General features: G+C 46.7%; 1 protein-coding gene and 1 pseudogene across 3 annotated transcripts in view; both read right to left on the bottom strand.

Moving 5' to 3' along the window:
• The window catches only part of CRMP1 (collapsin response mediator protein 1), a 79,352-nt gene that overhangs the window by 21,934 nt on the left and 34,689 nt on the right, over nt 1-22,729 (bottom strand). For all 3 annotated transcript variants that reach the window (XM_003934660.4, XM_003934659.4, XM_003934658.4), the window contains exons 4-6: nt 20,591-20,755; nt 8,401-8,462; nt 6,238-6,318 (exon numbers count right to left, since the gene is read on the bottom strand). In XM_003934660.4, the coding sequence (XP_003934709.2) occupies nt 6,238-6,318; nt 8,401-8,462; nt 20,591-20,755 (308 nt within the window). The remainder of the gene's footprint in view (nt 1-6,237; nt 6,319-8,400; nt 8,463-20,590; nt 20,756-22,729) is intronic.
• Nucleotides 13,562-13,652, bottom strand: LOC120363767 (U6 spliceosomal RNA; annotated as a pseudogene).

Genomic DNA, 22,729 nt, shown 5'->3' with positions numbered 1-22,729 from the left:
GCTCCTCCAACTCCCTGGTTAGACAGAGGGGGCAGCTGGGTCCCAAAGAGGTGAGTGGCTTGCACGAGTTTAACAGTGGGCTGTGTGGGGTCAGTGAACTGCGCCCCCTCCACTACACCCATCCACCTTCCCCCTTTCAGCCCTGCATGGCTCCATCTGCACCTGCTTTACATTGAATGCCCAGGATCAACGTGAGGAAGCAGGATTATAAGACAAGAGCTTCAAAGACCAGCCGCCACCCTCTCAATCCCGAGTCTCCCTACAGGGCTCTCCTCTGGGAAGAATGTGGTGTTTGGGTACGACACGGGTATCTTCAACCAGGAATCCTACTCTAGTCTTTGACGTTGAAATCAAAGATCCCTGAACTGGGAGTCCAGATCCAGACCAGCTGTCTCTGTGACTTTGGGCCGGTTGGTCAAGCTCTCTGAGCCTCGGTCTTCTCTGCTGTACAGTGCTTGTATTGCAGAGTTACTGTGCTGATCAGATGCGCGAGCGTATCAAACATGCTCACCACAACACCTGAAGCGGAGGAAGCGCTCACTAATTGGCAGCCGGCTCTCCTATCTCTATTTCAGCTGCCTCTTCCTGGCAGGAAACCACTACCTCAAACTTAACATATAACCTTGAAATGGTTCTCTGCACTGATGGCCCAGATTCAACTCCATCTGGTCCAAAGTTTCTTTGCCCCAGGAACGTTTTAATTTCTCAAAAAGAAAAATTCTTTTTGACATTGCCCAGATGCCAGCTGTGCTGCTGCTAATTTTAACTTCCTCAGCGTCTGTGTCATTGTTCTTGGACATAACCCAGCCATGAACCCCGGGCCCCATCAACCATGAAAAGAAATCACAAGCTCAACTGTGCATCTACGGTTATTAAACTCGAGTCTATTACAAGAATATAAATGGGAAACCATTTCAAAGTCTCACAGCTGGGTGGATTTAAGTCAACAATGGAATAATTTCAGCTACTGAAGATGGTGTTTACAAAGCATTTTTAGAAAATGTTTACAAAAAAGATTGTGGAATACAGAGAAATCCCTAGGTGAAATTGTTTAGATGTCAGTTACTATTCTGGAAGGAAAGACGAAGAAGGAGGAGGGCAGGGGAGGGGGGATGGAGAGAAGGGGAGGAAGGGAAGAAAGGCGGGAGGGAGGGAGCAGAGGGGGAGAAGGGAGGATGAAAGATGGCACAATGAGGGAAAACAAAGACGAGAGTAGGATTTTTAGTTGAAAATAATGGAGTACACACATTTGTCTCATTGCCTTCCAAAGCACACTAGCAACAGAAAATGATACACAAGAACCAAGAAAACACAAGACAATAGAAACAAAATGTGGAAAGCTGGAAAGAGATGTCCAAAAGGTGACAGACGTGCTGGAGCTGAAACAGATCTAAGTGTCCGCTGGCAGTGAGGAGAGCCAGGCCCCGGATGTGCCACCCAGGAGCTGGGGCTGCAGCCTGGCCCTCCCTCACACCGGCGGGGGCGGGCAGTGCATGCTGGAAAACTGTGCAGCAGTAACCACTAAAGCTGAATCTACACACTCCCTAGGACCCAGCCGGGCCTCCCTTAGGTATACGCCAGCTGAAAATGTGAACCTTGCTTTTAATAAAAGGCTGAACAGGAGTGGAACAAGCAGCAGCACAGAAGCCTCATACATAACGGTCCCACATTCGAAACTATCCAAATATCCAATGGCTGGAGAATCCACGGTGCTAGAGCCATGCACTGGAATTCTACAAAGGGATAAAAAAAGAAAAAGCTAGCGCTATGCCTGACCAAGGAATGGCTCTCACACGCCCTCGAGCAAATGGAGCCAGGCTAAGAGTGCGCACTACATGGTTCCACTTATAGAAAGTTTAAAATCGGCTAAAAGTTGTGTGGCAGGCAACTTCTAAGATGACTCCCGGTAATCCCGCCTCCTGGTTTTCATGCCCCTGCAGGGTCCCCTCCCCTGGAGTGTGGGCTGGACACAGCACCTTGCTTCTGATGAGCAGAATAAGACAAAGGGGGTGGGCTGTCACTCCCGGGGTCAGGTTACAGAGACTCTGGCTTCTGCCCTTCTCACTTCTTGCTCTTTGGTTAATCTGCTCTGAAGGAACTGAAGGAAGCCGCCTCGCTGGGGCTGCCCATGTGCAAGGAACTGAGGGAGGCCTCTAGCCAGCAGCCAGCAAAGAACACATTAGCCTGACCGCTGGCAAGGAGCTAAATCCCAAAACCTACCACTTACGCGAGGCTGGATGCAAATCCTGCACCAGCTGAGCCTTGAGAGGCCCACTGCCCTACCTGCCACCCACTATGGCCTGTGAGACCCTCAGCCAGAAACAGCTGAGCTGCACCTGGAGTCCTGACCCGCAGGACCCTGAGATGACAGTCATCTGCTTTAAGATGCTATGTTTTGGAGTCATTTGTTAGGTAATCATGGATGACTAGCGGAGGTTTTGTTAGCAGAAGTAGGGTGTTACCATAAAAGTTATCTAAACGTGTGGAAGAGGCTCTGGAACCAGGCAGTGAATGAGTTCCGAAGCTGCACTTTAAATAGCCCTGAATGGACTCTTAGAAGAAACAGGGCCTCTGAGGACACTGCAGTGAGTGCTCACAGGCGGCGAGAAGCCGCCATAGTCTTGCGATGAAATCAAGGATGTAACTCTACAAGCCTTTGTTAAGAACTGAGAAAGATGAGGGGTGGTGCCTCCCAGTATTATCAGGCTCAGTAAAGAGATCCTTTAAATAGGGAACCTTTAGGCTGGGCGCGGGGGCTCATGCCTGTAATCGCAGGACTCTGGGAGGCCGAGGCCGGCAGATCACTTGAGGTCAGGAGTTCAAGACTCGTTTGGCCAACGTGGTGAGTCTGGCCATCTCTACTAAAAATACAAAAACTAGCCAGGCATGGTGGCGCTTGCCTGTAGTCCCAGCTACTCGGGAGGATGAGGCACAAGAATCACTTGAACCCAGGAGATGGAGGTTGCAATGAGCCAAGATTGCACCACTGCACTCCAGCCTGCGTGACAGAGTGAGACTCAGTCTCAAAAAACTAAAAAAAGAATTTTTGAGAGATATTTTAAAGAGATGAAGGCTGTACCTGGGGCCCTCTCAAACTACAGGGCCTCTAGGGTGCTCAAGGTGTGTCCCTCAATTCTCTCATCAGGGTAGCAGAGGGATTATCTGGAAGAAATTGGTGGGTGTCTTTCGTCTTATTGTGTGTACCCCAATGAGGTTCACAGGAAGCCCACAGACTTTTAGTAGAACTACCTTAGCAAAATACTGGAAGCTGAGACTGAACACAGGCATGTGATATGAAAAGAGGGAGCTGGATCCCCAAAATTCTTCTTTGTTTTTTTTGAGACGGAGTTTCACTCTGTCACCCAGGCTGGAGTGTAGTGGCACAATCTCAGCTCACTGCAACCTCCACCTCCAGCATTCAAGCAATTCTCCTGCCTTAGCCTCCCAAGTAGCTGGAATTACAGGCACCCGCCACCACACTCTGCTAAATTTTTTTTTTTTTTGGATTTTTAGTAGAGGCAGGGTTTCGCCATATTGGCCAGGCTGGTCTCGAACTTCTGACCTCAGGTGATCCACTGGCTTTGGCTTCCCAAAGTGCTGGGATTACAGGCATGAGATACCACACTTGGTGGAACCCCAAAATTCTACTGAGCAAGAAGCAGGCTGAGAAAACCATTCGGCTGCAAACATGCACTACCTTTCATGAAAAAGGATGGATGACTCAAGACGATGGAAGCAGGGGCTCAGCAGGTAGAGCCAAGAGCTACGGAGAATTATTCTCAGACTTTGAGACCCAATCTGGGAACTGCCAACATTTCTCAGCCAGATTTCAGAACCGCCATGAACCAATGACACTGATGCTTTCCAGTTTCCCTTTTTGAATAGGAATGTCAGGTCCACCACCGTCTGGTGTATGTCAGGAGGAAAGGTATCTCCTTCTTTAGCTTCAGAGACCTACAGATTATGAGAAATGCAGCCAAGGAGCCTCATCCACACCTGCACCTGGTTCAGATGATGAGATTCCAGACGTGAGTTAATGTTGTTATTGAGATTTTGGAGAACCATGGGAGGGGTTATTGTATTTTTCCCAGGAGAGGGACGTCCATCATGGGAGTCAGAAGACAGATTGGGAGCTGGGAGGAAGTCTCAGATGTGGCCCCAATAATGGTCACTTCCTGACATTTCTGCCCTGTATAATCCCTTGTTTTTGAGTGTGGGCTGGGTGTGACTTGTTACCAATGAACAGAATACTGTTGCATGATGGAACTGAGGCACTGTTTGCTTTTTATGTTGAATTTGAAAGAATTTCAACTGTGGTGCAGAAAACCTACAAGGACACAGACAAGAAGTGAAGTCAGTAACGGAACCTTAATGGTAAAGCTTTAGATCTCCAGCACTGCACCATCAGCTGCTCTTCCACTGCGCTCGGGAACCAGAGGAAACTGGTTCACATCCCAGCTCCACTGCCCTGTGAGCACAGTGAGCAAGTTATTCACATCTGAGCTTCCGTTTCCCTACCAATAAAATGGGAATAATTATATCTACCTCACAGAGTAGTTATAAGTCCTTTGCAACGTGCCTGGCATGAACCACCTTTACTGGTTGCATCCTGACCTTCCCCTATATGCCCGGTCTTGATTTACAGCATTATGATCAATCCATGACTCTGTACCAGAGACCCAGAAGCCCCTTGACTTCCTTTTCTTCTTCCCCCACCCAATCCGTCCATGAGTCCTGTAGATTGCGTTTTCCTCCTGTCATGCTCACCTCTTCCATCTCCTATCACTTTTCTTCATTTCTTATGAGAATTGTTGGAGTAAAACCTAGCTAGTCACCCTGACTTCATTATTTCTTTCTTTCTTTCTTTTTTTTTTTTTTTGAGACAGACTCTCCCTCTGTTGCCAGGCTGCAGTGCAGTGGCACAATCTCAGTTTACTGCACCCTCCACTTCCCAGGTTCAAGCGATTCTCATGCCTCAGCCTCACATCTGTAATAGCCATATTCCCACCTGTAATAGCTGGGATTACAGGTGTGCTCCACCACACCCAGCTAATTTTTGTATTTTTAGTAGAGAGGAAGTTTTGTCATGTTGGTCAGGCTGGTCTCACACTCCCGGCCTCAAGTGATCCACCTGCCTCGGCCTCTCAAAGTGTCGGGATCATGGGTGTGAGCCACTACTCCCAGCCTTCATTCTTTTTCCAACAAATTCTCCACCCCACAGCTAGAATGATCACAATGTGTTTGTGTCTCATCTTACCCAACACATTTGCATGGCTGCAGTCCATTATGTGTGAGGTGCTGAACCTCACATACATGATGTCCTAATCTGTTTTCTGATGCTATAGCAGAATACCATGGACTGGGCAATTAATACAGAAACTAAGTGTATTTCTCATGGGTCTGGAGCTGGGAAATCTAATAACAAGATGCCGGCATCTGGTGAGGGCCTTCTGGCTGCATCACAGCATGGTGGTGGCCAGTACATGAGAGAGCAGGTGCATGCCAGCTCAGGTCTCTCTTCCTTTCCTTATAAAGCCACTAATCCCATCAAGAGGGCCCCACCCTGATGATCTCATCTAATGCAAATTACCTCCCCAAGGCCTCACCTCCAAACACCATCAACATACCAGTTTGTGGATTAAGTTTTCAACGTATGAACTTCTGAAGGACACATTCAAACCAACGTGCCAGTGATATTATGGCACATAATATCATTTGATCCTTACAATAACACTGCCAGGTGGGTGTTTCCAGGTGGGTGTTGCTGGATGAAAAATGAAAATGTTCATGGAAAAAGTTCCTTGCCCAAAGTCACATGGCTGGGAGATGGAGGAGGCTGGCCTGGAACACTTCCTCCAAGCCTGGGCTTTTCCATGATGCCCACTATCAATTCCTGAAGACAACGGGGAACACCAGTTTCCATGTGCATGCCACTGCTATGACCTAGGTTTGCAAAGCATTTTCATTCACATCCTTATTCCCTCATGCAAACCCTTCAAGGTTCATAGGGCAGTTATGTTATGCTCGTTGTACAGGTGAGGAAAACAGATTCTAGAGTCAATGTGGCCTGCCAGTGGTGTATGAGTGACTCTCAGCTGGTGTGTCTGATGTGACACCCAGTTCTTGGCTTGACCTTACATTTTGTAGCCTCCTCCCTAACCAATGCTCTTTTATCAAACCTTTTGCAACAAGGAGAAGCAGACAGAGGCAGAAGGAGTGGAAATTCACACCACTCACCTGAGCTATCAAATCTCCATTTTCTGCATGGACCAAGATCACAGCTCCCAGCCCCTTAAGGAACGTAAAGGCTTCATAGAGCTATGGAGAGATAAACAGGGGTTGGTGTGAGATTAAAAAAAAAAAATCACAGCATGTGCATTCACAAAGAGTGTTCTTCTGCTCACACCCATTTGGTCATTTACCTGCCAGCCTCTGTAGACACATTCATACGGATGGAACGTGCTGCTATACAAGTCAGACTTGGAAGGATTGCTCCTTGGCCCTGACATCTTGCAGACCCAAAAGCAGGGGGCTGAGGGTGAGGCACAACTGATCCAAATCACCCCAGGGCATGAAGACAGACTCAATCTTGGTGCCTATCTGTGCCTTTTGCTGTCTTTTGGGGTTGGTTTTTTTGAAACACCCATAGGTATTAATGGCAACAACTGGTCTTGAGAAGTCACTATTAGCTTTACAGAAACTGTCTGACTAAATCTGCTAAGTCTGTACCATAGCCACCAACATGTCACAGGAGATGTGTGCATCTTTATAAAAATATGAACCCATGTCATTTTATGGACAGTGATGAGGTGGGGGAAACAAGCTCTCTAATTAAACTCCAGTACTCAGAGAGCATACAGCATGCCAACCAGCCTCTCAATTAGCCAAAACAGCCCCTCCCCACTGCCTATGCTCTCTTCCTACCTGAAGAGAATCTAAATTTGGGCATTTGCCCCTGGTGAGGGCTAAAGCCATGAAGCTTCCTCCTTAGCAGCACTTGAATCTCAACTTTCTTCTCCATGCATGTAAGACAACATCGCCCGGGATGTATGCTATCCAACATAGCAGCAAATGTAAGTATCAGTGGGTAAGCAGGCAAAACCATTGCGAGAGGTAAATTCATAGCCTTAAATGCTTCATCATTTTTTAAAGGGATAGACAAGAGTATATAAACCAAGTAATCTTCCACAAGCAAATGGGGAAGATGCGTGGAGGCATGAAAACTTTTGAGAACCCACACCCAGAAGCTGATTAATTCCATCCATGCCCAGGGTCCCAGTCGTTAGAATGAAACAGGTGAAAAATCATAATTATGCCAGCACATCACATGCTGTTTTCTATGTAAGTGAACCAATTTTCAGCTCTTTGAATGTCTCTACTGATTGCATCAAAGGCTTCCAGGACATCTTGGGATAAGTTACTTTCTGCAACCCCAAGCATTTATTTGAAAGGCAGGACGTGAACTGTTTCTCCCACTGCCCAAGTATCTCCATGGTAACAACAAATTACCACACTTACTAACACCTGTATGGCACCGCTCTGTGCCAGGCACCATCCTAGCACTTTACTCTTATTAAATCATTCAGTCCTCCAACTGCCTCTATAAGGCAGGGCTATTATGAGCCTAAAGCACAGAGAGGTTGGGAAAACCTCCTCTGGCTGCACAGCTAGCAGCCGGTGTGGCCAAGACTTGCAGTCTGGCTTGGCTGTAGCCTCCATGATTTTCTCCACCACACTAACAAGCAGAGCAAAGGAAAACAACAATGAAACAAAACCAGGAGACCCAGCAGTATAAGAAGGGCAGGTGTCATCTAAGTCGCAACAGCTACCCCTGAAGAACAACTTGCGGCTCCATCTCCCTTGAGTTGCTGCATTTCCATAACAATTGTTTGATGTTGGCAGGGCCAGAAATGTTACATCTTACAAATGAGAGAAGATGACTTGCCTAACATCTTGCAGTTGGTGTGAGGGAAGGCCAGGCAGTCTCTCTTCTGGGTCGGAGCTCGTAAATGGTACCCAGCCTTGCCTGACTCCCAGAATCCAGTGTGGAGCTTTCAGGAAGTACAGACTCCTGAGCCCAACACCCGACATTTCTAACATGCACTAAGAATCTGTATTTTGAGTGAGATCTCCAGCTGATGCTGAGGATGAGCCGGGTTTGGGAGCCACCAAACCAGGGACCCCCTCTGCACGCCACCCACACAATCAGAAAAGAACAAAAGCCCAGCAGGGGCAATGACTGACATCATATCACATAGTCATTCTGTGCCAGGACCAGGACTCGAACCCCACCATGTGTGACTCACAATCTCCCTTGCCCTGTGCTGCCTGGACTGGCAAAGCTGGCCCAGTCCTGCCCAGACAAGAGAGGAGAGGGCGTGCGTGAGGGAAGGAACATACCTGGCTGTCGGACATTTGGTAGAGATCCTTATAAGCCATGTAGACTTGGAAGGAATTAATGCCTGTTTCAAGATAAAAAAAAAAAGGGTAGAAAAATATGTTTAAGAAAAACAGAAGCATGTTCTTCCAATAAATCAATGACCGCAGAGCAGAGTGGTAGCCGTCAGGAGAGATGAGTGCCATTGAGATTCCCAGTGGGGCACCTATCCAGCCTGGGGGTACGGGTGAGGGTCAAAGGAAGCTTCCAGAGAAGGTCACATCTAAGTAAGCAGAATCTGAACGTGATGGAGGAGAGCGGGAGGAGGAAGAGGAAGAGGAGGAGGAGAAAGAGGAAGAAGAGGAGGAGGAGAAGAGAAGGAGGAAGAGGAGGAGGAGGAGGAAGAGGAGGAGGAGGAGGAGGAGGAGAAGAGAAGGAGGAGGAAGAGGAGGAGGAGGACGAAGAAGAGGAGGAGGAGGAGGAGGAGGAAGAGGAGGAGGAAAACTCTGCAGGCTCAGAAGGAGGGGTGCGCTAAGGATAAGGCAGGGTGTGATAAACATCTGCAAGAAGGAAGATGAAAAGACATTAGTCCTGCGGCTTCTAGAAAGTGTCCTAAGGCATGTGCTTTTTTATCTCGTTTTTTAAAAAAAACTGTGGCGTAATACACATAACCTGCAGTTCACCATCACAACCAGTTTAAACTGTCCAATTCAGTGGTATTTAGTACATTCACAATGTGTGCAACCATCACCTCTATCTAGTAAAGCAGGCGTTTTTAAAGCAAGGGAGTGGCATGAGCAGAGCCATTTGTGGTAGAAAGATTACGCTGGAAGCAGTCTGGGGGATAGGAAGAGGGAAAGGCAAGAAGAAATGGGGCAGGAAGGAGGATGCTGAGGGCATCTGGCAGTCTGTGGAGGCTCCCAGACAAGGCTGGAGCTCTGCACCAGGCATCATCCCATCTCACCCCTAGGGATGGAGAGAACTGGCGGGACTCAAAAAGGTTCAATTGGTAGGACTAAATCACTGAGTGCACTGGCAAGTCGGGGGAGCAGTGTACAGAAGGAGTAAACTTTTCCTTAATTAACCTTCAAGTTGCCTAAGGACAGAGACCATATCTTAGATATCATTTTTCTTGCACATATGCTATGCAAGTCATGTTTCTTTTCTTTTTTTTGAAGATGGAATCCCACTCTGTCAATAGGCTGGAGTGCAGTGGTGTGATCTCTGCTCACTGCAACCTCTGCTTCCCAGGAGGTGGCAATTCTCCTGCCTCAGCCTCCCGAGTAGCTGGGACTACATGCACACATCACCAAGCCCAGCTGATTTCTATATTTTTAGTAGAGTCGGGGTTTCACGTGTTGGCCAGGATGGTCTCGATCTCATCCGGCCTCAAGTCACGTTTCTTAGTGGAATCAGAAAACATTTGGATAAGGAAAAAAAAGAATTTAAGGCCAAAGTATTACATGATATTGAGACTTCTTTTAAAATAAGCAATAATGAAGACAAGCCAAAATCTTTTTTTACATAGAAAACTGTGGAAATAAAAATTTATTTTCCCGAAAGATCACGAAATTTTAAAAAAATGTATTCAGAGATTAGCATGAAAGCATCAATCTCTAATTAATCAAATAATAACAAAAATAATTTGATATTTAATAGATATTGTGCTCCTCATAAAGAAAAACCTTCTTTAAATACAAAAACTGGCTGGGCTCAGCAGTTCACGCTTGTAATCCCAGCACTTTGGGAGGCCAAGGCAGGTGGATCATGAGGTCACGAGTTTGAGAACAGCCTGATCGATATGGTGAAACCCCTTCTCTACTAAAAATATAAAAATTAGCCAGGCATAGTGGCAGGCTCCTGTAATCCCAGCGACTCAGGAAGTTGAGGCAGAAGAATCACTTGAACCTGGGAGGCAGAGGTTGCAGTGAGCCAAAATCACACCACTGCACTCCAGCCTGTGTGACAGAGGGAGACTCCATCTCAAAAAAATAAAAATAAATAAATAAATAAATAAATACAAAACCCAAAACTCAGTTTACAGACACAGAATAAATATCAATGCGTAAGCAGGTAAAACCATCGTGAGAGGTAAATTCATAGCCTTAAATGCTTCATTATTTTTTAAGGGGTAGAAAAGAGTATATAAACCAAGTAATCTTCCACAGGAAATTTTAAAGGAACAGAATAACAATTCACCAGGAATTAGAAGTAAATAATACAGATAATAGCAGAAATAATGAATAAGACAAAATGTGGCAGAATTGCTAAACATACCCTAGAACTGCTTCCCAGAGAGGGAGGCAGGGCAAACAGGGCAAAGCCATCTCAGATTAAAAGCTATCATGAAAAACCATGATAGACTGGACTTATCAATGGAAGTCATTTGTAAGTCAACTCTTAAAAACTCAAAATAAAAGGCAAACAATCAACATTGTAACCATATCTGCAACAAATGCAAAACAAAAAAATTTTTTAATCCTATCTAAAGAATATCAGAGAGTGGTTATTTTGTGGGGTAGGCAGGAGTTGTGACTGCCCAAGGAAAAGTCTGTAGGGGTGTGATATGGTTTGGATGTTTGTCCCTTCCAAATCTCATGTTGAAATGTAATCCCCAATGTTGGAGGTGGGGCTTGGTGGAAGGTGGTTGGATCATGGAGGGTGGACTCCTCACCAGTGGTTTAGCACCATCCCCTCGGTGATGAGTAAGTTCTCCCTCTGGTAGTTCATGAAAGATCTGGTTGTTTTAGATGGTGTAGCACCTCCCCGCCCCTCCTGCTCCCTCTCTCTGGCCATGTGATGTGCCTACTCCCCTTTGTCTTCCACCATGATTGGAAGCTCCTTGAGGCCTCACCAGAAGCCAAACAGATGTTGATGTCATGCTTCCTGTACAGCCTGCAGAACTGTGAGCCAATTAAACCTCTCTTCTGTATAAATTAACCAGCAATGCAAAAACAGACTAATACAGTATGGCTGGCAAAATTATATTTCTTGCCTGAGTGGGGTAACCTCATAATTCATAAAGCCACATATTTGAGTTGTGTGTTCTGATTTATATTTAAAAGATTAAAATAAAAGCCAAAGGCAAACAGTGTTAGACAATTTAAGAAAAAGCAAATGGCTAATTTAAGAAAAAGCAAATGGCGAATAAAAATAAGAAAAAGATTCGGTCTTATTTTTAATCAAAGTAATTCAAATTAAAACCTCAATATTATGCCATATCTTAAAAGATCTTTTCTAGTACTAGTGAATATGCCTCGAAATGAGTCCCTCTTAATGGCAAGTGACAGTGAAACGTGGCACAGTCGATTTGCAACCGCCTAGAAAACCAATTTAGCAATTGCATATCAAGTGTTGGGTTTCATTCCTTTGGCCTGATATTTCTACTACTCACAACTGAGCCTCAGGAAATGCAGAGGCCCCTGACAGTCATAAAAACTCTCAGATTCATAAAGGCTGTCATCGCAGTCATTTTCCAAGGAGGTCCCCTGGAACTCTAGTTCCACAGGATTGTATGGAACACCAATCGGGTCGCCAACCTATTTATTCATAACACCCTCCGGTTCTCAGAACTTTCATACATTTTATAGCAACTTCCTCATTCCCATGTCCACCCAATAACCTTGGAAACAGCCATACTCACACCATGTGACCCCAGACCACAGTTCAGGACCAGGCCCCTAACAGGTGTGAAACTGAACTGGGATGAGAAACCGAGTCCGGCTGACATCAAAGACACCTGGCTGACCTCCAAAGCAGAAATGACACCTGGAAATAGGCTGGGCAGTTGCTTCCCACCATAAGGACAGAGGCAGGAGGGAGTGCAGGCCTAGGGTAAGAGAGCAGAGCTGGCTCAAAGAGAAAAACAGAAATGAGAGCAGGGAAAAGACTCCCCGGCATTAGAACCTTGGATAGTGTCTCTGTCACTGAGATAAACTTGCTGCATTTCGCTTCGCCTAGTTCTGGAGAGATTCTGTGTCACACAGCACCCTGGCAGTCATATAAGTAGACTTCTCTCAAAAAAGCTCTGCCTAGTAGAGACTGGACTAGAATCTGATACACTGGAAGCCCATAACGTATTTAAGAAAGTTGTACCACTTTTAACTAAAAGAGACTAAGAAAGTTCAAAATGAAAAGAAGCCTCTGATCCGCCAACTTTCTATAGGCAGGAAAAGGTTGAGAAAGTTGCTCAGCTGTAAATACGGGCCATTTTTTGGGCAAAGTTACAGCACCTCAAAGAGTCAGGCCAGGAGTACAGAGGATGGAACTTGGGCTCTGCAAAGCCACTAGCACAGGGGACTTTTTTTTTTTTGTCAAGGGCGAGATTAGTAAATGTTTTAGATTTGGGGGGCACCACATAGTCTTTTGTCACGTGTTATTGTTTGCTATTGTTATTTGCCTGTTTTGTTTCTTAAAGCCTTTAAGAATGTAAACAAACAAACAAAAATTCTTAGCTCAAGGACAGTATAAAACAGGCCACAGCCAGATTTGTCTCAGGGGCTGTCTGCGGTTTGCCAGACCCTGAACTTGGATACTCCTCCCCTGAGGAAGGAACATTCCCTAATCCCAGAGTAGGTGCACCTGGCCACATGTAGCCAGCTAAATTCCAGAATTTCTTTCTTTCTTTCTTTTTTATTGTACTTTAGGTTCCAGGGTACATGTGCAGATCATGCAGGATTGTTGCACAGGAACATAGATGGTAAGGTGGTTTGCTGTCTCCATCCCCGGTCACCTACATCTGGCATTTCTCCCCATGTGATTCCTCCCCAACTTCCCCACCTCCGCTGTCCCTCCCTTAGCCCCCCACAGCAGACCCCAGTGTGTAATGCTCCCCTCCCTGTGCTCATGTGTTCTCATTGTTCAACACTCGCCTATGAGTGAGAACGTGCGATATCTGGTTTTCTGTTCTTGTGTCAGTTTGCTGAGAATGATGGTTTACAGATTCACCCATGTCCCTACAAAAGACACTAACTCATCGTTTTTTATGGCTGTGTAGTATTCCATGGTGTATTTGTGTCACATTTTCTTTGTCCAGTCTATCACTGATGGGCATTTGGGTTGGTTCCAGGTCTTTGCTATTGTAAATAGTGCCGAAATGAACATATGTGAGCTTATGTTTTTGTAATAGAATGATTTATAATCCTTTGGGTATATACTCAGTAATGGGATTGCTGGGTCAAACAGAAAAATATGGAGCACTTCACGAATTTGCATGTCATCCTTGCATGCTAATCTCTGTATCATTTCAATTTTAGCATATACACTGCTGAGGTGAGCACAATTCCAGAATTTCTATGAAGTCCTGACTAGGCGCCATCCATTCTCTCTCTTTTTAATTGGGAATGTTTACTGTGGTCATCCTGTCCCTGCCCCACCCTTGTATGTTGGGTGTGTGTTGCCAGACAACCAAGGTAGCACGCATAACATACCTTTCGGTTCACAAGTCTTTGGATAAAGAGAAGCCACACCCTGGAGCCTCATCTGCAGCCTGTGTTGATGGTGACAGTGAAATCCTGGACTCTGAGCCTTGTGCTGTAACTGGATGGAACTTTTAGGGTTTCTGGGAAAGGTAACAGTATTTTGCACTTGGGGGGAATATAACTTTTTGTGGCCAGCATGAGGCAATAGGGTAAATTAAAATGGTCACAAATTCTTTGACATTCCTTCTACCAAAAAGTGGAGGCTTCTTCCCCATCCCTTGAGTCTGGGCTGTTTTTTTTTGTCTTGTTTTCACCAACGTGATACAACCAGAGAGCCACTGGAGGATGAGAGATCGTGCATGAAGCCACCTGTCCATCCCAGCTGAGGTCCAAACGTCACGGTGAGACCGAGCAAGATCCGTAGAACTAACTGCTCAGTTGAGCCCAGCCAAAACTGCCATCCAACAGAAGAGTGAATAAATGATTGCCGCTTTAACCTCTAGGTTTGGAGTGGTTTGTTACACAGCAAATGCTAGCTGATACATAGGGCAATGCAATGAAAAGACCATGAGGATTCCGGAAGAAAGATCCAGGAAGTTCATGCAACTAGGAGAACGATACCACTGCCCTTGCGTTGCTGCTCTGAGAAAAGAGCCGAGGGCCTGATCTACAGGAAGCGCTCAGCTCATGCGAGTTCCTTTCCTGTTTACCACATCTTGTTTTTTCTCCTCCTGTCAAAGGTTTATAAATTGAAGTCTCTATTTTCAGACTCAAATGCTGCTGACATCCCATAACACCAATTACTGTTCATAGTGTTTGGGGTTTGGGGCTTAGAAACCACAGGAAAGACACTTTCCTCTGTGATTTACTATGCAAGGGACACCAGGAACAGTCATTTTCTCCTACCAAGTCCACACAGCGCCCAGAACTAGCCTATTGTAGAATAATTTCCTCTTGTATCTTGAGATTTCTAAGGTTATATTTCAGCCCCTAATAGCAGATATCAGGTCACCGGGGCTGATCCCGTCCTTGGGGACCCCTACGGACCTATTCTTTTGGAAGTCTAAAAACAACAGGAAGAGCGCCCGGCAGGAAGGAAGTTGGGGCTGGCAGCAGCTGGGAGGAGTCTCCAGCTGTGTCTCGCACAAGAGCCCGTGGATAAGGAAGCAGCTCAGGGAGCTGCACTCCAGCCTGAGCCCCACATGCCCACCCCACCTGACCGAGGCACCTTCTTCAACCTCATCTCCCAGGGAGGGTGCCTGTTTGCCATTCCCATAAAGACATCAACAGTGACAGCTGCTCTGTCAGGCTGAGCTGAGTTCCGGCCTCAGTAGCTGTGTGGCACTGGAGAAATTTCTGCACCTCTCTGGGCTTCACGTCCCGCATTTCTGCAAAGAGTACATGACACCAAATGTGTTGGTTTCCCGTCCTGGAAGTGCCCTACATGTGACTGTACAGTATACTCATGACAACCACCAAGGTTTCTGGGCAAGCCCTTCTGACTTAGAGAAGGATGCACTAAAATGCTTCAGGACAAAGGAAACCAGGCATGTTCCTCCTGCCCTTTCTTCTCTCCCTCCCTGCTTCTCGCTCTCTTTTCCTTCCCTCACTTATTTATTCATGTTACAAACACTTATTGAGAGCCTGCTCTATGCTAGGCATGTGCTAAGCGCTTGGGATACAGAAGTTAATAAAGGCAATTTTCAGGAAGTCAGTCAGCTGGTCCACTGATAGCTGTTGTATCTCTTGGTGTGCAGGCACTTGCCATGAAAATGTGAGTAAGACGACAAGTCCCGGCCCAGTGGGGGCTCGCCATCTGGGCTGGGGTGCGGGAATATCAGCAAAAACAGGTAAAGACAACCTAGTATGTGGGGCACTTGTTGGGGGTTGCATCTGTCAGGGGGCTTCAGAGAAGGCTTCCCAGGGAAATGCAGCTTAGCGACGAACAGGAGAATCGCTAGGAAAAAACAGGGAGAGTGTTCCTGGAGGGGACAGCGCTCACTCACACAGCCCCGAGGGCCAGAGGCAGCCTTGAGCAGATGGGAAACAGGGAGGTGCAGGGGGGCTGGGGCTCTGGGCTCCAGGAACTGGAATAAGCCAGTCTGGAGGGGCAGGTGGGTCCTCGAGAGCCAGGTGGACGGTTTGAGATTTATTCTGGCGATGATGTGAAGCTGCTGAGAGCATTTAAGCTGATTAGAAAATAAAAACCCGGCCGGGCGCAGTGGCTCAGGCCTGTAATCCTAGCACTTTGGGAGGCCGAGGTGGGTGAATCACCTGAGGTCAGGAGTTCAAGACCAGCCTGGTCAATATGGTGAAACCCTGACTCTACTAAAGATACAAAAATTAGCCAGGCGTGGTGGTGGGAGCCTGTAATCCCAGCTACTCAGGAGGCTGAGGCAGAAGAATCACTTGAACCTGGGAGGCAGAGGTTGCAGTGAGCCAAGATGGCACCATTGTACTCCAGCCTGGGCAACAGAGTGAGACTCCATCTCAAGAAAAAAAAGAAAAAGGTGGGGTGCGGTGGCTCATGCCTGTAATCCCAGCACTTTGGGAGGCCAAGGCAGGCAGATCACCTGAGGTCCAGAGTTCGGACCATCCTGACCGACATGGAGTAGCCCTATCTCTACTAAAAATACAAAATTAGTTGTGTGTGGTGGCACATGCCTATAATCCCAGCTACTCGGGAGGCTGAGTCAGGAGAACCTCTCCATCCCAGGAGGCAGAGGTTGCAGTGAGCTGAGATCGTATGATCACACTCCAGCCTGGGCAACAGGGGAGTGAAACTCCGTCTCAAAAAAAAGAAAGAAAGGGAAAGGGAAGGAAAAGAAACGGGAGGGGAGGGAAGGTGGGAGAGGGGAAGGGAAAGGAAGAAGGGAAAAGGGAAAGGGAAGGAAAAAGGGGAAGGGAAGGGGAGGGGAGGGGAGGGAAGGGGAGGGAAGGGGAAAGGAGGGAAGGAGAGGGGAGGGGAGGGAAGGGAAGGGGAGGGGAGGGGAGGGGAAAGGAGGGAAGGGGAGGGGAGGGGAGGGAAAAGGAGGGAAGGGGAGGGGAAGGAAGGGGAAGGGAGGGAAGGGGAGGGAAGGGGAAAGGAGGGAAGGAGAGGGGAGGGGAGGGGAGGGAAGGGAAAAACCTCCATGTAAGACATAGCAAGTGTTGGCGAGGATGTGGAGAAACGGGAACCCCTGAAACACCATTCGTAGGTGTGTAAGTCAGCACAGCCACCTCAATGGAGAAGAGTAGGGAGGTTCCTCACAAAACTAAAAACTGAATTGCCACATGCTTCAGCAGTCCCACTGCCGGGTAAAAATCCAAAAGAACTGAAATCGGTATGTCCGGGGGATAGCCGCACTCCCGTGTTCATTCTGGCATTATTCACAACAGCTAAGATAAGGAAGCGACCTGTGTCCATCCATGAACCAGTGGATTTTACAAATGGAAGTGTACACAATGGACGCCTTGGCAAAAAGGACATCCTGTCATTTGCAACAACAAAGTTTAAGGTGTGGAACCCTATGTTAAGTGAAATAAACCAGGCACAGAAAGGCAAATACCGCATCGTCTCATTTCTATGTGGAATCTAAAAAGCTGACTTCACAGAAGCATATGGTCGCTGCCAGGACCTGAGCACCATTGCCATTCGCCTGTTGATGACCCAGCCCAGAGGCGCACGGCACGGGGTCCCCTGGATGCCTGCAGGCAGCGCGAACCGACCAGGCCCCACAGAGCCCAGTGTCTTTCCCTACAAACTCCACTGCCACTCCAGAGACCCTCCCACCTCAGTGAGGGGCCCCTGAACAACCATTCACTTAAGGCAGCAACCTGGGGAAAACTGCTCAGAACTTAACATCAGGTAAGGAAAGTAAGATACAAGACTGTCAGTTTCCTTGGATTATGACTCTGTTACGTAGTTGCCGTGAATCACACAGCAACTGCAATAAAAGGGTAATGCCTTCTTCTTTTGAAAGATAGGGTCTCCAGGTCTTTGCTATTATAAACACTGCCGCAATGAACATACATGTGCATGTGTCTTTGTAACAGAACGATTTATAATTCTTTGGGTATATACCCAGTAATGGGATTGCTGGGTCAAATGGAAGCTCTGTTTCCAGGTCCGCCATAAGGGATGTGGATGAATCTGGAAACCATCATTCTCAGCAAACTGACATAAGAACAGAAAACCAAACACCGTATGTTCTCACTCACAGGCGGGTGTTGAACAATTAGAACACGTGGACACAGGGAAGGGAGCATCACACACTGCGGTCAGTAGTGGGGGCTAGGGGAGGGACAGTGCAGATGCGGAGGGAAGATGAAGGGAGAAATAGCAGATGTAGGTGATGGGGGATGAAGGCAGCAAACTGCCTTGCCATGTATGTACCTATGCAACAATCCTGCATGATCTGCATATGTACCCCAGAACCTAAGGTATAACAACAACGAAAAGATAGGGTCTCACTCTGTGACCCAGGCAGGACTGTGACCCAGCCTCAGCCTCCCGAGTACAAGCAATGCTCCTGCTCAGACTCCCAAGTAGCTGGGACTACAGGCATGCACCACTAGTCTTGGTTTTTTATTTTCTGTAGAGTTGTAGTCTCACTATGTTGCTCAGGCTGTTCTCAAATTCCTGGCCTCAAGCAATCCTCTCTCCTCAGCCTCCCAAAGTGGTGGTATTACAGGTGTGAGCCACCATGCCTGGCCAGTAACATCTTCTTGATAGAAAGAGCTTACATAAGACATGAAAATGAAAATTGATGAGTGGGCAAAGAATACGATCAGATATTCACAGAAGGAAAAATGTTTAATGTCATTAGTAAAGAACAGCTACGAAACCCACAATGGTGGTGTCTTTCAGCCCTCAAGGATTGGCAAGGATTTCACAGACGCAATAACACCCAATGGTGCAAAGGTGCAGGGACTACAGATCCTGGCACAGGGTTTGCAAGTGTACAAGGAGATGCATCTTTCAGAAAACCAATTTGGCAATAGGTGTCATAATCCTGAAAAATGCTAAGACCTTTGACCTTACAATTCCATTTCTGGAAATCTAAAGAAAAATTGGAAATGCAAACAAATGTTTATATACAAAGACATTCACCATTACAGGATGTATAATAAAACAAATAGAAACCCTAAACGCCCAATAAAAATAAAGTAGCTAAGCAAATTAACCATTACATTGTACATTATGAGCCATTAAAAAGTTATGGATGAAGAGTAATGTGACTCATAAACTGTTAAGTGAAAAAAGAAGGATTCTACAAACAGCTATTGCACAACCACATAGGGAAAAATCATCCAAATACACAGGGAAGGGAAAGCCATAATCCTTCATATTAAGAGTAAATTGTGATTCGGGGTAGAACCAGAGGAAAACACTTTATTCCTTCCATTTTCTGACTTTCTTTAAATATTAGGAATAATACGTTATTACGAGAAAGCACAGCACACCTATTTTAAAAATTGAGGGCCAGGTGTGGTGGCTTATGCCTGTAATCCAAGCACTTTGTGAGGCTGAGGCAGGCGGATCCCCTGAGGTCAGGAGTTCAAGACCAGCCTGGCCAACAGGGCGACACCCTGTCTCTACTAAAACAGCAAAAAAATTAGCTGGGCGTGGTGGCACATGCCTGTAATCCCAGCTACTTGGGAGGCTGAGGCAGGAGAATTGCTTGAACCCAGGAGATGGAGGTTGCGGTGAGCCAAGATCATGTTACTGTACTCCAACCTGGGTGACAGAGGAAAGAAACAGAGAGAGAAAGACAGAGAGAGAGAGAGAGAGAGAGAGAAAGAAAATAAAGAAAAGAAAACATACCAACATACCATCTCCTTGAAGCACCACCATTTAAGAAAGAAACAGAAAGAAAGAAGGAAGGAAGGAAAGAAAGAAAAAGAAAGAAAAAAGAAAGAAAGAAAGAAAGAGAAAGAGAAAGAAAGAAAGAAAGAAAGAAAAAAGAAAACATACCAACATACCCTCTCCTTGAAGCACCACCATTTGAGGCTGCCTCCCCAGAGTGTTCCCTAACTAGCCCTTTCTGGACAGATCGCTCCTGCCCTGACTCTTTCTGTTCTGTGTTTCTTTGCTTCCTTTGTGTCTTCTGATCAGTTCCCCTCCATTTGATGTAATGCACACCATAAAGTGTCTACACTGTACAGGGATACCTGATGTGAACCCAAACAGAGGGGAGAAAAGGTGGGATGCAGGGACATATAGACATGGTCCCCTCCCTCACAGAACTCAGGGTCTAACAGAAGAGCCAGCCAGACAACCCATGTCCCATAATCCAGGAACAATGGAAAAAGTGTCCCAAAGGAGGCCTACGTAACCGGTGTTGGATATTCAAGGTCCGAAGCAATTCTGACTGGGGATACGGGAGAAGGTAATGGTTGAGTTGGGTCTGGAAGGTGAGCAGCAATGGGCAGGCAGAGGAGAAAGGGTATTCATTCCTGGCAGGGGAACCACATGAATAAGGGCCTCGCAACATAGCACGTTTCAGGGATGGCAGCCAGGCTAGTGATCCAGGTGATGGGAAAGAAAAGCGAGGTTAGATCAGCGAGGGCTTGGCATGGCACGCTGCAGAGACTGGATCTGCTTCTGAGAACAAGGACACCCCCAGAGGATTTCAAGAAGAGAATGGACTCTGTAAGGCAACTGTCTGTTTCTTCACTGTCATGTGGCAGAGAGCAGCTCATAATCAGGATCAGAGCAGATGCAAATAGGGAGATCTTTCACTCCACCATAATCTTTGGTTCTACCAAAGAACCCGGGATTCCAAAGCCCCGTTCTGAGGCTTGAACTGACCTTTGTCCTGCACCAGCACCTCCAGCTCCTCCCGAACGCCATCGTACCAGCTTGTAATGTCCACGTGTAGGGAGTAATCACAGCAGGATTTGGTGTCAGCTGCTTCATGCCACTTCTCGAAGGAGGTCAGCAGGCTGGACCCAGGTTCAGGAACAACATGGTCAACTGGGATGGAGAAATATGCATCATGATGCTTCAGACTCAAGTATTCCAATAGTAGCCACATCATTACCACCATCACCATCATCGCCATCATTATCATCACCACCATCATCATCACCACTATGATTATCACACCATCACCATCATCACTATGACGACCACCATCATCATCACCACAATCATCACCTCCACCACCATCATCACCATCGCCATCACCACCATCATCACCATCACCATCACCATCACCACCATCATCACCTCCATCATCACCATCATCATCATCATCACCATCACCTCCACCATCATCACCTCCACCACCATCACCATCATCACCACCATCATCGCCATCATCATCATCACCATCACCATCACCTCTGCCATAATCACCACCATCATCATCACCATCGCCATCACCACCATCACCACTATCGTCACCATCATCACCATCATCACCACCATAACCACCATCACCACCTCCATCACCATCATCATCACAATCACCATCACCATCATCACCATCATCACCACCATCACCTCCACCATCATCACCTCCACCATCATCACCATCACCATCACCACCATCATCGCCATCATCATCACCATCACCTCCACCACCATCACCACCACCATCATCATCACCATCATCATCACCATCACCATCACACCATCATCATCATCATCACCATCACCTCCATCACCATCATCACCATCATCACCACCATCACCTCTACCACCATCATCACCATTATCATCACCATCACCACCATCATCACCTCCACCACCATCATCAGCATCATCATCATCACCATCACCTCCACCATCATCACCACCATCATCACCACCACAATCATCATCACCATTATCAACCCATCACCATCATTACTATCACCACCATCATCATCATTACCGTCATCACCAACACCACCATTTACTATCATCACCACTATCATTTTTACCCATCACCATCATCACCACCCCATCACCACCACCATCATCATCACCACCATCATCACCATCCTTTCCATAATCACTCCCACCATCACTATTGTCATATTGCCACCATTGTCACTATCATTAACCCTAACCATTAGCAGTGATATCATCATCATCGGCTTCGGGCTTCATTATCACCATCATCACCACCATTGTCATCATCATAATAACTAATTATGGAATGCTATTTGTCAGATAATGCCACAAAGGCTTTACATAAGTTCAATCCTCACAACTGTCCCATAGAGTGAAAATTAATATCCTCATTTTGCAGATGAAAATCTTGAGGCTCAAAGAGGGTAAAGCACGTGTCCAAGAGCATACAACCAGTAAGCAGGAGGAGGAAGGTTATCCAAGACTTGTCAGATGGTCTGAACTCCTAACCACTGCTCCAAGCTGCCTCCCTTGGCATAGAATGCCAAGATGAAAAGGACCTCCGAGACCAAACAAGTTCACCTCATCATCCTTTTTTTTCCCCCCAAATAAAATCTTAAATGTAAAGTCGATGAGAAAGGGGAGCCTCCAGTCTTTTAAACCTCCCTTGACTTCACATACTCTGCAGCTTGCTGCCCTGTTTCTTCACACCCCCACACTTCACAGGCGGATGTCAAAAAGAGAAGTTTCACCTCTCCTCCTCTTACTCACACCTCCATTCCACCTAAAGCATCAGCCTTTGCTAATACGACCCTCACATCTCTAGGTCTAATGGGAGCATGCAGTCTTCACTCTCTTGGCCTCTCAGGGCCCAGAGAGTCACTCCCTCCTTCCCTAAATCCGCTCCTCTCCAGCTTCCGTGGCAACACCACCTTCTGGCTTTTTCTGTCCTCTGTCCTACTTCTTTGGCTGCTGCTTCTCCACCGTCCTGAGTACTCCATCATTCACTTAATCGCTATGCTCATTAAGTGAATCCCTTTTCTTTCTGTGCACTAGCTCGGTGAAACATACCACTTGCTCTGAGCTGCAGAACTCTGAACACAGCTGTGT

This window comes from Saimiri boliviensis, chromosome 3, assembly GCF_048565385.1.
Source record: "Saimiri boliviensis isolate mSaiBol1 chromosome 3, mSaiBol1.pri, whole genome shotgun sequence".
Taxonomy (NCBI): domain Eukaryota; kingdom Metazoa; phylum Chordata; class Mammalia; order Primates; family Cebidae; genus Saimiri; species Saimiri boliviensis.
The sequence above is the reverse complement of the archived record's forward strand: the minus strand, read 5'-3'. Positions and strand labels throughout refer to the sequence as shown.